Genomic DNA, 14,013 nt, shown 5'->3' with positions numbered 1-14,013 from the left:
AATGGTGGGTACCAGGGCTTGGGGGTGGGGGAAATGAGGAGATGTTGGTCAAAGAGTACAAACTTCCAGTTATAAGATAAGTTCAGGGGATTAATTTAAAAATTTTTTAATTAAAAATATATAGGTATGACCTAACTATACGGTAACATATAAGTTATGAAAAATACTCAACATTCAAGTTATACCAAGCTATTGAGGGGGAGCAGAGTTTGCTACCCTAAAACATGTCTTTTGGGATATTGATTATTTTAAGCTGGTTATTTTTAACACCTTGCTGACCAGTCTCGAGTATACATGTGTTTCCATGTCCAAATGTTGCTGACTGGTCACGAGTTAACTCTTGTCTGCACTTAACATTAATTTAAGTAACTTTAAACACCTTGCTAATCAGTCATGACAGAAAAGTAGCCGGTTGCATGAGCAAGTTCTGGCTCAAAATAGCCAGTCAGTAAGAAAAAGTCAAAAAAAAACTTTGACTTTCCTCCTAACTGCCTAAAAGAATATAAACAGAGGGCCTGCTTAAGGAAGGGAGTTATCATTATAGGTGACTAAGTTTAATATGAACTAAATGTGAAACACAGGGAGGAAATTAGCAAGATCCATTTGACCAAAGTCATCTCTGTGTCCCTCTGTTAAAGATGGCCCAGCAAACATTTGGTTACCAAACATCTGCTTTTCTATCCCAATGTGAATTACCCTCCTGCTGACTGAAGTCCCAAACCACTACTTCCCCTTTCTCTTTAGCTCAGGATGGCATATAAGCTTCAACAGCCCCAGTTGTCCTCTAGTCCCACATTCTTATGGAACCCTGTAGGTACATACGTAATAAATTTGATTGTTTCTCCCATTAGTATCAAGTAAATTTGATTATTAGACCAGCCAAAAGAATTAAGATGGAAAAGGGAAAAATTTCCCCTAGCCCACACTATGCTGTGTAGGAAATTTTCGAACATGAGTCCTCTTAACTCTTAATTTCAGGACTGACTGCAAACTGCACCCATATCAAACTTAGTCTACTAACTAGAGCTTTGCCACTCAACAACTTTGACGTTCCCAAAACTACCTAGAGTAGAAGGCAGCAGTCTGGCTCACGCTGCAACACTTGTGATGTTTCAGGAGAGAACAAACAGGCACAGGAAGCTTACAAGGTTTTCTCAGCGTAAGGCTAAATATAAGCTTAGAGCATTAATACCGATTTTACTATTAACTTCTACAATTTAACTAACTTAGCTTCTTAGTATATGTCAATGAGACCAACGCCCAGGCTTAACCTTCACCTACTCATTTACATTTATTGACCTTGTGTTCCCAGACTTGTCTCTCTACCCAGTGCCAGTCATCTGAAAAGTACACACCACTGGTTGCTGACTGGGCTAGGGTGGGAACTCAGTAAGAAGGCCATGAAATGAAAGCATCACAAATTCACTTGCTACCACTACTGGAAAAACATCACGGCTCATGGTTTAAAGACAACAGAAAGTTCTAATGCAACACAGGCATGTGTTTTTTGTTTGTTTTTTGAATCCTCACCCGAGGATATTTTTTCCATTGCTATTTAGAGAGAATGGAAGGGGGGAAGAGAGAGAGAGAAACATGGATGTGAGAAAGATACTCAATTGGTTGCCTCCCACATGCGCCCTGACCAGGGCCAGGGATCAAGCCTGCAACCCAGGTAATTGCCTTTGGCCAGAATTGAACCCGGGACCCTTCAGTCTGAGGGCCAACGCTCTAACCAGAGCCAAACTGGCTAGGGCCAGGCATGTGTTTTTTAAAGAGGCTCTATTATCAATTTTATATTAATTCTGAAATATCTAAGGCAATCTAATTCAAGGTGTGTTCATAATACATGATAATATTTTTTTCTTAAGTCAAAGAAATAAAGAGATTTATTTGTCAATTAGGAACTATGGTTATCTCTTACTTCCCAATTTTATCATACTATATAAAACTATTCAAAATGCCTCTCTAAGGTTTTGTCTGAGCCACCTAATGCAAAATGGTTGGCTAGAATGTTATCATATTTGGAGAGTATGTTTGGGTCTGACCGAAAAAAAAAGACTAAGCAGTAAATACAAAATTCACTTTGGGGGGTAAGGAGGTGGGAAATTATCCTCTTAAGCAGCTGACACTGAGGTGTGATACGAGTCCTTCTCATTGTCAATGCCAGCCACAGAAAACAAGCAGTAGTTTCAAATATGATCCTCAAATTGAAAATCACAAGAGCGTACATTCAGAAGAACAAGCTTTAATCTGTGATGGCGCTGCTACTCACAGAGGCAGCTCCAAGTGGCAAGGACCCACAGTGAGAACCAGCAGGGATTTATTTACTTAACAATGGTTAATAATTCTCCTGAGGGGAAGCCAGCTAGCTTTCAAATAACACCTATTAAATTTGTAAACTGAGAAGCTCACATGAATATCTGAGGATTAAAATCTAAGATATCTGCAATTTAGTGTAAGTTATGCTTTAGCTACTTATTCAAAAATCTCTGTTCTGTAACAAAAACATAATTATGATTTTTTGACCCACAGTGTTACAGCATAAAGTATATTATTTCATTTTATTTCTCCAATTACAGCAGATAAATCAGTAAGTTTCACATATATATATAACTGCTTTCAGGCTAAGAATTTGATACAACATTAAACTCTAAATTTATCAACTTCACATTTTCTGCTTAACTATAATGAATTATACTGCATCCCAATGAGTAATGAAAGCAAAAACAAGTCCCAAGCCTCCTGTACTATAAAAATTTACCTAGCTTATCATAACAATCATCTGACTGTGGGAAGGAAAAGTATCTGTGAATCAATTATTATCCAAAGACAATAATATTTTCTTAAGGAAGGGAAAAGTCATGCTACACATGTAGATCAATACCTTTCCAGGGACTCGGAGACTCTCAATGGCACCAAGATCACTAAGGCTCTCTGGAGGACTTTTCAGACCCTTAAAAAAAATAAGATAGAAAGAACTTTAATTGTGCTGCAGAACTATAATATGATAGAACATACCTATTAAAATAGAAATCACCATTTTAAAAATAGAAATTTTCCTGCTTTGAAATATATGGAACCTATGTTCTAAAAACAACTGGCATTTAATACACATAGTACTATTATTCCATCAAGTAAAGATGCACTTTGGTAGTTAAAATAAAAGTATCATATGGCACATCAAAACTAATGGTTGAAGTCTAATTTAACTATGATTTTAAAATAACCAAAAGAAAAACACTTGAGTGACAAAAAGCATTCTATAAAAGCACTTATCTATTAATTATTACCAAATTCACCTGGTAAAATGGTCAAAGTATTATGATTCACAGATTTTAATATACCAACCAAGCAAATAAAAGATTTTAAAATAATACTAATTGCTTAATTAATATGTAAGTAATCCTTTGATTTTTACCTGATTATTTCTCACCAATGCATCCAATTTATATTGCTTTCTACCAATTCTTTACCTCTTTGGTACCTGGTACTTTCTATATTCACATCAACTGAGGGATTCTGAAGGTCTCATTTGTGCCAGATAAAAATTATCAAGACAGAAAGACGTTAGCAATTTAAATTTTCTTTAAGAGCCTTTCTTTAAAAATAGGCTACTCAAAGCAGACACCTAAAGTCCCTATAATGTTAGTCTGTAAGCAAAATTAGCTGGTACATGAATTTGAGGAGAGGCTTAGGCTACAGTCAAGTTTTTGTCCTTCAGGTACCTTTTATTGGCCCTTTGATACTCTTAATAATCAAAATATACTGTACATTTAGGTTGACTATTTGAGACTTAGAGCAGAACTTGCTTATTTTTAAATTTTAGAGGTGTGTATGATATCTTCCCTATTGTAAAATACTATGCCATGTGTACAATTTTTATGACAAGGTGCTCTGCCTCACCCTCAAGTCTTCCATTACCCACAGAATACTCCACCCAGCCTTCTCTCTCACTCTCTTTCTCTGTCCCCCTCCTCTTTCTCTCTTCCTCTCTCTCTCTTCTTCTCTCTCTCTCTCTCTCTCTCACACACACACACACACACACACACAACACCTTCTAAAGAAACCAATACTTCCTTTCAGAATTAACTCCTCCATGCAGTCTTGCTAAATCCCTATGCTTCAAAGAACACACTATTTCTCAGTATTGTCCGAGAATCACCTCCATCAATACCACCAGGGAATTTTTTAAAGAAAAGATTCCTGGGCCCCACTACAGATCCAATGAATAGGTATTTCTGGATTGGGGCCAGGAACTGCACTTTAACAAGTGACCCAGGTGATTCATATAATCACTGTTTTATAAATCCCACTAGACATTTTCCAACACAACACTTCTGCCAAAGTAGTGAAGTTTTAAATATTAAATATATCTCTTTCTCTCCCAGACTAAAGTCCCAAGAGAAGGAAGACACCAAGTGTTATTTGCCTCTATAGCCCAGTAGCTAGCAAAGTTACAGGGACAGAGTAAACACCAAAGAAATGAGTAAATTATTCAGCAGAAGTCCTTGGTCAGGCTCCACTCACCAACTAATTATAACATTGTTCCCATGGGAACATGTGGTTGACTTTAAAATGAAGTTTTCAGGGAAGTTTGCTGGAATAAGAGATGCATACTGAGGTTTCCTGTCTTACAATGCATGAGGAAATGAAAGTATGTAACTACTCTTGTGCGTTTGTTCTCCTTGTCCCAATTTCTCACCAACAGTCATTCTGAGGGCCAGGCATCAAAAGTCGTAGAGAAGGCAAGGTCGGGTTAGAGAACTAAACTTCTACATATTATACACATGCACATATATACATACACATGTAAGAGAATACAGCTTCCTAATTTGATTCAAAATCACAACCATCCTTAAAATATATTTTTAAATATAATTGCCATGCCTTTTAAACTAACATTTTAAAAAGTATAAATCTGTTTAACCAATCTAACAGTAATCCTTGGGGGAATGTATCACATGTAATTTTCTCTTTCCCCAGAGCTACTGGGTAAAGAAACCAGTGCCTAAAATATAAACAAGTGACATATATCATTATCTCAAAAAAGGCCTTACTTCCAAATTAGTCACCACATACAATAATTTGCCACTAAAATATGGCAACTTTCCACCAAATGTACAAAAAATAATAAAAACTGTAAACGCTGTGTACATGTTAGGAAGCAGGGGAGTGCAGTGATTCAAGGCATGGGCTCTTGAACAACTTACATAACCTACCTGTTTTTTATTCTAAGGTTGGTGACACTAACTCATAGGCTGTTATAAGGAGCAAAGGAGATAATGTACATGAAAGTCCAAAAACAGTCTGGTACATGGCAAGCATTCTTTCTTTTAATTTTTTTAAATTGATAGAGGGGGAGAAGGGAGAGGGAGAGAGAGAAACATCGATGTGAGAGCAAAACACTTATCAGCTGCCTCCTGCACACCTGCTACCAGGGATTGCGCTCACAACCCAGGCATATGCCCTGACCAGGAATTGAACAGGCAATCTTTGGCGTGCATGGGATGACGCCCAACTAACTGAGCCACGCTGGCCAGGGCAGGGCAAGCATTCTTTAAGTGTTAATCATTATTCTAAATATTGTTGTCATCAGAGAGAAATGGTTTCCTTTTATCTTATCAAAACAGAGAAGAAAAATTACACAAATATCTCAAGCACAACATCTGACCCTCTCCTGTACTTTAGGATTACAGATCTTGAAAGCTTTGATTTGCAATTTTATAAATTTCTACTAACAAATATAAAGTCATCATTTTTATTTTATTTTCACCTCTCTAAAGCAGAAAGTCATGGTTATAACTGTAGTATTCTGCCTTTATTAAACTGAAACTTTCACTGTAATCATTAACCATTACTTGACTTTCTTTTATATTTGGTTTTTGTTTTGATAATTTCCCCGTTTAAATTTATATAAAATTCAGCATAGATAACACCTGCCTCTGCACTTTACTTTTTACCCAAATCAGATTAACGTTTCAGAGTTCTTCTGTTATATCTACATGAATCCTCAATTTCTATTTATAAGACCAGCAACTTATATCCCAATGATCAAAAGGAAGATGTGTGATTATGTGTTTCCTCCTTTCAGCAAAACTCAACAGTGCTTAAACCCAGTCCTCAGTTTCTCTCCAACTCGCCCTAATCAGACTTTCTTCCCCACCACTTCACAATAAGTGCTGTTGTCAAGTAATCGATGACCTCCATGCTGCTCAGTCCAAAGGCAGATTCTTATTTTTGCCTTACGTGGCCCTTCTGCAGCATTTAACCCAGCTGATCACTCCCTCCTTGTTTAAATTCTTTACTTGGCCTCCAGGGCCCACTCTACTGGGTTGCCCTCTTTATCCAACATCCATCTAACAAATATTTATTAAGCATCTGTTATGGGACAGGTGCTCGTTGGGATGCTGCAGACTTCTTAGCTCACTGGCTGCTCTTTTGCAATCTGATTTGCTAGATCCACTTCTTTCTCCTGACCTTGTAACACTGAATCCTCAAAAGCTCCAACTGTGGACTCTTGTTTTATATCTACACTCACTCTGTTGGTGATCTTGGCCGGTTTATATACCTTCTATATGCTCGTAGCTCCCAAATATTTATCTGTACCCTGGATTTCTCCTCAGAAATTCACTCTTTTAGCCAATTGCCTACTTTATCTCTCCACTCAAATATCTAAGAGGCTTTTAAATGAATGAGTCTAAAAACCTCCCTTCCCTCAATCTTCTCCTCCCTCAGCCTTACCCTTCATTAAACGGCAGTTCCATTCTTCTAATTGCTGGGACCAAACCATTTGGAGTCAACCTTGATGCTTCTCTTTCTCTCACAACCAAATCCAATCTGTCAAAAAATCCTGTCAACTCCACATGTACAACATATCCACAATCCAACCTTTTCTCAACACTTTCACCTCTAGCACCCTGGTCAAGGTCCACACCCTCTATCACTTGGAATACTGCAAGAGCATCCTTATTGGTCCCCCTGCTTTTTTGCTCATTTACCTGTTTCAGTCTATACACATATCTCACACATATTGTGGGTTCAGTTCCAGACCACCACAATAAATCACAATAAAGTGAGTCATAATCTTTTTGCTGGTGGAGGATCTTGCCTTCAATTTGTAAAAAACACAACATCTGTGCAATAAAGCAAAGTGTAATAAAATGAGGTATGACTGTATTCTTAAAACACAGGCCAGAAAGATCTTTCTGAAGTATATGTAAAATTACAATCCTCCTCTGCTTGCTATTTCAATCAAAACAGAGGCTATGAGGGAGGAGAAATGTAGGAGACAAGGTCAGGCTGAGGTTCTATGGGATCTGGATTCCTGCTCTCAGCTCTCTGACCTTATCCTGACCTCACCTCCAAACAAGCTCCTGCCTCAGGGCCTCTGCTTTTCCTTCCACCTAGAATGCTCCTTCCCAGATACCACGTGGTTTATTTCCTCACCTCCCTCAGGTTTTTTACTCAAATGTGGCCCTCTCAGGCAGGCCTTCCATAGCACCCTATCTAAAATTATAAATGACCCAAATTGCCAACAACTCCCAGGACTCCTTGGCCTCTTTCGCTCCAGAACAGTTATCACCATGTCTGCCTTAGCCCTTGTCTGTTTGGTTCACTGCCGCATCCTCCAAACTTAAAGCAGTGCCTGGCACGCAGCGCTCAGCAGACATTTGGTGAATGAACTGAAAGAACAGGGGCCAGCATAATCAAGAAAGCTGAACAGCAAAGCTTGCCTAAACAAAGGGATCAAACAAAGCCTGCTCTCCCACTCTATGCCATACCAAGGTCCTGGGGGAGCTGATGTGCCAAAAACCCAAGTTTCAGAGACCTTAATTTCACATTTCTCCCCATGAACAAAATATTACCATCATGTTCTGTAGCTTCACAAAAAAGAAACAGCTTTGTGTATATTTATTTGTAATACTGCCCCATTTAATCTAATAATAAACAGTACTGAATAAAATCCCCATTGTAACTTTAGGTAGCACCCTACTTTTTTATACCTCACAGGTTCATGAATTGTGTATTACTAATGATCAAATATGTGGAAGCCGAGCTTTAAACATACATAATTAGGATGACTTTAAAACTCTTAATTTTGCCTCACTTTTTACATAGGATAGTTGTAGCTTTTCATATGTGTTCTCTAACTTCTTTTCATTCTAAGGACAGATTTCACCTGGTCATGTCTAATGAGCAACTGAATGAAGCAGGACCCGAACTCACTCACAGGTAAGAAATGGTCTGAAGCATAACAATAGTACTCAAGAAATGTGAAGGATTGCCAAATGCCACTACCTGCTTACTGAGATCTTGTGTTAGTTGTAAAACTTTCTTATTCTATGCTCGTGACATTAACAATCTTATTTGACAGGAGTAAACTAATCATGTATTGTTCCCCAGAAATCTACAAATGGTAACCTGTTCGGGTGTCTCTCAAAGAAGAATTTAATCTGGAATTTGTATTCTTTTTATATTCAACAACAACAAAAAAGCCACAAATGAGCCTTTCATTAAATGATTATCCTCCGCATTCTCCACAGTTCTCAAAACCACATTGACTGAAAAATCTAATCCAAAATATTCTTCTCATATTGAAAGAATAAATAATGGCCAGTTCTAGTGTAATATTAAGTTGAAATAGATAAAGCTATCTAAAACCAAGCCATGATCAATAAGAAAGGGAAATTTCTCCCACTTCCTGCTTGAAGGAAACTGAGGCATTATTAGGAAGTCCCCAGCATTTATGAGATGGGATAGAAAACTGCCAGGTTTTATGCATGAATTATCATTCTGACAAAAAGAAAAAAATAAGACTTTTATTTTGCCAGGACAATGATAAAAAGTAGCACTGCACAAAGAATTTTCCCATGCATTAGCGTACCGATGGCCCTCCGAACAGAACTGTGAGATGGAATTCACAAAAACCATCCTCATTTCCAGAGACTTGAAGCTACCACAAGGTTTGGGGACTTGCCAAAAGTCGTAAAGCTGCCAATTCTGTCATCAAATTATCCGCTGTTTTCACTCTTTCCAGGTCACCTCTATGGCAGAGATCTCACCTCCCTCACCAAGCCACCTGCTCCGAGGCGACAGCCGGCTGGGGACAGGGGCGCCCCGGCCGGCGGCTGGGGCTGTCAGCGGGGAAACGGCACGTACGGGAAGAGGGGGACGAAGGCAGCGCCGACTCCCCTCCTTAACCTCGTCTAAAGAAATGTTGCTGGGACGCCGCTACCCTCAGGGCTCTGATCTGGGGGGTACTTAGGTGAGCTTTTCGGGGTGTGCAGCGGCTTCCGGTATCCCAGACACCTGCCACCACCTATAACTCAGGTGTCCGCACGCCGCGGCCCAGGGGCAGGACGTCTCGGCTGCTCCGCCAGCGGAGATGCAGGCGGCCTTTGCTCGGCCTCCGCGACTTACCTGTCGGGTCATAAGCGATTTGATTTTTTGCATGTCGAAATCGTGAGGGAGGTAGCCTGCCGCCAAGAACTAACAAATCACACCAAGGCGCCGGCCCGCTGGCCCCGGCACAGGGAAGCCATAGTGAGCGGTCACGTGAGGCCGCCGCGCTTTCCTCTCGCTGGGCATGCTGGGAATTGTAGTCTTCCGCCCGCCGCCCGCCCGCGACGGGAGCGAGCGCGCCGCCCGGGGACCGCGCGCCCCTGCGAGCCGAGCGGCCCGCCTCGGGGGGACCCTGCAGGTGTGCCTCTGAGAGACCCTGGCGAGCGCCGGTCTTTAAAGAGGTGCTCGCTGTGGGTGGCTCTGCTTGGGCGAGGCGAAAACCTAACTCGCAGATGACGAGGCGTGGAGCGGCTGGAACAGACGCCGAGAAGACGAAGATAGAGCAGACTGACCCGATGCCCCGAGGAGTGTGACCGAGGGGGGGAACCCCGCCCGGTCTAGAGGCGCGGGTGGGACAAAGCTGCAGGACTCGGGCAGGCACTCTCCTGGAGGGGACCTGGGACTCGGCACTCCCCAGGGGCGCCTGGCTTGGAAGGGAAAGGTGTGGCCCAGGGTGTCCCGCGGGCGCCGGCTGGGGAAGGGCTGTCATTCCTCAGGCTTGGCATCCAGTGGAAAAAGCCCTAAAACGAAGCGTCAACCCCCATTTATCATTTTACTACCAGCATAATCTAAGGCAAGTCAAGAAGGAAAATAATAGCAATAAGTACAAATGTCACTTTAAAGTGCTCTTTTCAATCTTTAGCAGTTTAATTAAATTGGGGGGAATGATAGGGAAGTTATTTGGGGCTTAATTTAAGAAAAAACTTTACAATTATGAGAGTACCAGAAGAAGAAGAAAAGCAACCCAGAGCTACCAATAATAGCTAACATTTATTGAAAGCTTTGCGCAGGTCAAGGACTCTGCTAACAGCTTTACATACATTATCTGATTTGTCCTGTACGCGGGCATCCCATGGGGTTGGTAACTATTGTCCCCATGTTGAAGCTGAGGAAAATGAGGTATCAGAAGTTAAGTAACTTGCCTCACATTACTGCAGATGTGCATGCAGAAACCGAAGGCCTGGTTATCCAGGTGTTTTAAGTAAAGGTTTTATGTGTAGGGTTGAAGAGTGAGTCCTAAAGCATGTGTGGACGCAAAGGGGGCCACATACTAAACCTGCCACGCTCAGGGGAGGCCTGCATGGCTGGCCCTACAAACTCAGAGACCAGAAGTAACTAGGTAGGGTGGTCTGAAATAAAAATTTCTAACTAAAAATAGATCATGGCAGGTGGTCACATCCTAGGTCAATCTTTACCGTAAGTGAGCACATCTATTGTCTGTCTGCATCTCAGATAACAGACCTTTGGAATGTCGGAGTAAACCCCTTTTCCAGACCCCTCAGGGCACACTCAGCACCAGAGCAGGAGACCACAGAACCCCTTAGAACCCCTCATCATCTTGTTTCCCAAATACCAGTCTGTGTGCAGTAAATGTTAATTGTTAACGATCCTGTACCCACCAGTGTAAAAGAACTATGTGTCTCTCCATTTTGCTCTTCATTCTCGGAGATCTCCCAGCTTTGTTTTCTGCCATCACCTTAATCTACCACCAATGGATTTCATGTAACCTCCCTTAGGTCTCCTCCTTTGATTCTAATGTATAAAATAAGTTGAAACACTGCCATCCTTTGAAGCATTTTCTCAATTCTTTGAGATTTTGCTTCCCTGTAGTTGTCATCAGTTTGGCTCAAATAAACTCCTAGAAATTCTCTATAGGTTTAGATGTTTCTTATGTTGACACATGGTACCAGTGATTTTTTTAAGATTCATTTATTTATATTTAGTGTTTATTGGGGGGGGGAACAGACCATGATTTCAAAAACATTTCTGAAGACAACTAAAAAAATGTTAAAGTGTGACACACAAATGAAAAATATAGGGTGTCCCCAAAAATGTCTACCCACACTTTGAATAATTATAAAGGCAGTGTTTATCAAAATACATTTCATTTCCAAAATTGAGCTATCAGCTAGTAAAGTGTGCACACATTTTTGGGAGACACCCTGTATTAGGTAAACAATAGTATGAGTGGTAGTCAGTTATGGCAAAAATAAAAGTAGTTTGGAAATGACTGATGGTTGGGGGACACTAACCATCAGTTCATTTCAACTCTAAAATTCTGTTATTTGACCTCTCAGAGTCTTGTCTTATTAATTTTTACTAATAAAGTTATAATATTTAACCTAGAGGTTGTAAGAATAAAGGAGATGAGGCAATTAAATGCAATTTATAAATTGTAAAGCACCTTACAATTATGAGGTGTTATAGTCATAATCCTCCCCGGTTCTCTGCTCCAACAGAATAACCCTGTGCTTAAAAATCCCTTTTAAAATTTTTTGTTTACCCATGTGCTTCTCTGACTCTGTTATTGTTAACTGTATAAAGAAATTCCAGTGACTTCAGAGCAGTACTAGTTTCATTTTTCTTTTACCTGCTCCAATCCTAATTGCCAGACAGTTCTCAGTGTGTGCAAGTCTTTAAGATTTAGAAGTTCCTGAAAGCATCAAAAGAAACAGAAAGTGCTGCCCTAGCCAGTTGCCCAGTGGTTAGAGCATCGGCCCTTGGACTGAAGGGCTAGGGTTCAATTCTGGCCAAGGGCATGTATCTCGGTCCCCAGTCGGGGCACGTGTGGGAAGCAACCAATCCATACATCTTTCTCACATTGATGTCTCTCTCTCTCTCTCTCCCCCTCTCTCTCTATTTCTCTCTCCCCCCCTTCCACTCTCTCTGAAACTGAAAAGCAATGGAAAAAATATCCTCAGGTGAAGATTAAAACAAAAAGAAACAGAAACTGCTCATCATGTTAGCCTATAAGCTAAAACCCAATTCAGTAAACACTTGTTGATTGTTGGGCACAAGGCAGGAGGATACGAAGCCCTTTAATAAGATACAGTTATGGTCCTCAAGGAGTTTATGACTCTGATTTTGTTGAAAAGCACGCATTTGGGACGATCCAAATACAGTAGTTTTTGAGCCTGAATGTTTATATTCACCTGAGGAGTGTGCTCTTGTTCTCTTTGGGGTTCTGTGTTTTAAAAATTCAGCAATTCTTATAGGCAGCCAGCACTCGCCTTTCAAATCCATTCTTTATGAAATGGGAAAATTTATCCACCTAAGCTGCTGAGGCTGCACAATTTATTAGAGATTGATCCAGGAATAAAATGCAGATCCAAACCCAGATACGAATTTTTTTTTAATGTTTTTTTATTCAGTGTATTTGGTTTTGTTTCCTATCAGCCAAATTTGGGGAAGTTAGTGTTTTCTGTATCTATTTGACCCTGAAAAGACAAGAAAGCTTTAAAACCTTGGTTTACTCCAATAATGTACATTTTATTCTATTTCTCATAAACTAAAAAGAGATGGACAACTCAGCCTTCTGAAAGTTCAAAAGCTGTTACTGTAATATTGAAAACATGTAAAGTAAATCAGTGCTGTTATCTAAATAAACTATATTTTCTAATTCAACATACCCTAACACTATAGAAAATAATTGAGCCATACATGATGCATTTTTAACTGCCTTAAAAAAAACCCACAGCCTTAAAGAACACGTTTTTAAAAGGTGAAGCATGTTGCCCCGCCGGGTGTGGCTCAGCGGTTGAGCATTGACCTAGGATCCAGGCCATCGGGGTTCGATTCCCAGTCAGGGCACATGCGCAGGTTGTGGGCTATAGCCGATCAATGACTCTCTCATCATTGATGTTTCTCTCTCTCTCTCCCTCTCCTTTCCTCTCTCTGAAATCAATAAAGATATATTAAAAAAAAAAGGTGAAGCATGTTATTTCATTTCCACTTTTCAAAAATACATATATAAGACTTATTTACGACTTGCACACTTGCCTGAAGGCTGTTAGTGGTAGGCCAGAGCACAGTAGTGGAAAGTATGGATGGCCTGCCAACAAGTCTTAAGGAAAACTTGAGTCATTTTATAAACGAGTGCTGGCTCCATTTGTGCAGACAGGAACATCAGTTCTAAGAGCTAAGTTCATCTGATTTGGGGCAGTAGCATTAGCAGTAAAGTAGGGTAAGGACATTTCCAATGATCGGAATGGGAGGAGACTCTAAAGGTTTAAATAAAAGCTGAGATCTTGGCTTGATTAAGAAGATACATTTCTCATCATCCTATAAATATCAAAGCAGAGAAAAAATGTGACTTCTCCAAGATGATGTCATTAACACTCCTGAGCAAGCAGTAGCAGAAAACAGAACCCTTGCTGAAGATACAACAGTGACCTGGAGAGGGACCCAGGAAGGGAGACATTGCTGCATCGTCATTTAGCAGCCGCATCAGTAGACTAGGCTCCTGGGAGGCAGCACTGCAGACATAACTATACAGAAGTGAACTCCAGCACAGGCACAGGCGCTTGCCATGGCCTCCCTAGCAGCCAGCTCTTCCCCGTAAACTGTAATCTATCTAATTACAACATAAAACAGTGCTTCCTCTCCCAGTTCTTCTTAGTCCCCACTGTTCTACGTTAACTTGTCATTTCACCACCTCTCCTTCCCAGTTGT

General features: G+C 40.5%; 1 protein-coding gene across 1 annotated transcript in view; it reads right to left on the bottom strand.

Annotated features, from left to right (window-relative positions):
* The window catches only part of VPS50 (VPS50 subunit of EARP/GARPII complex), a 96,495-nt gene extending 86,920 nt beyond the window's left edge, over window positions 1-9,575 (bottom strand). Inside the window, exons 1-2 of the mRNA XM_081147863.1 lie at window positions 9,421-9,575; window positions 2,885-2,953 (exon numbers count right to left, since the gene is read on the bottom strand). Of these exons, the coding sequence (XP_081003989.1) occupies window positions 2,885-2,953; window positions 9,421-9,453 (102 nt within the window). The 5' untranslated portion in view covers window positions 9,454-9,575. The remainder of the gene's footprint in view (window positions 1-2,884; window positions 2,954-9,420) is intronic.
* Between the last annotated feature and the right edge of the window lie 4,438 nt (window positions 9,576-14,013).

This window comes from Miniopterus schreibersii (genome assembly GCF_964146895.1).
Source record: "Miniopterus schreibersii genome assembly, chromosome: 9".
In the NCBI taxonomy this organism is placed as follows: Eukaryota; Metazoa; Chordata; class Mammalia; order Chiroptera; family Miniopteridae; genus Miniopterus; species Miniopterus schreibersii.
Note: the sequence above shows the minus strand (reverse complement) of the source record. Positions and strands in the feature narration are given on the sequence as shown.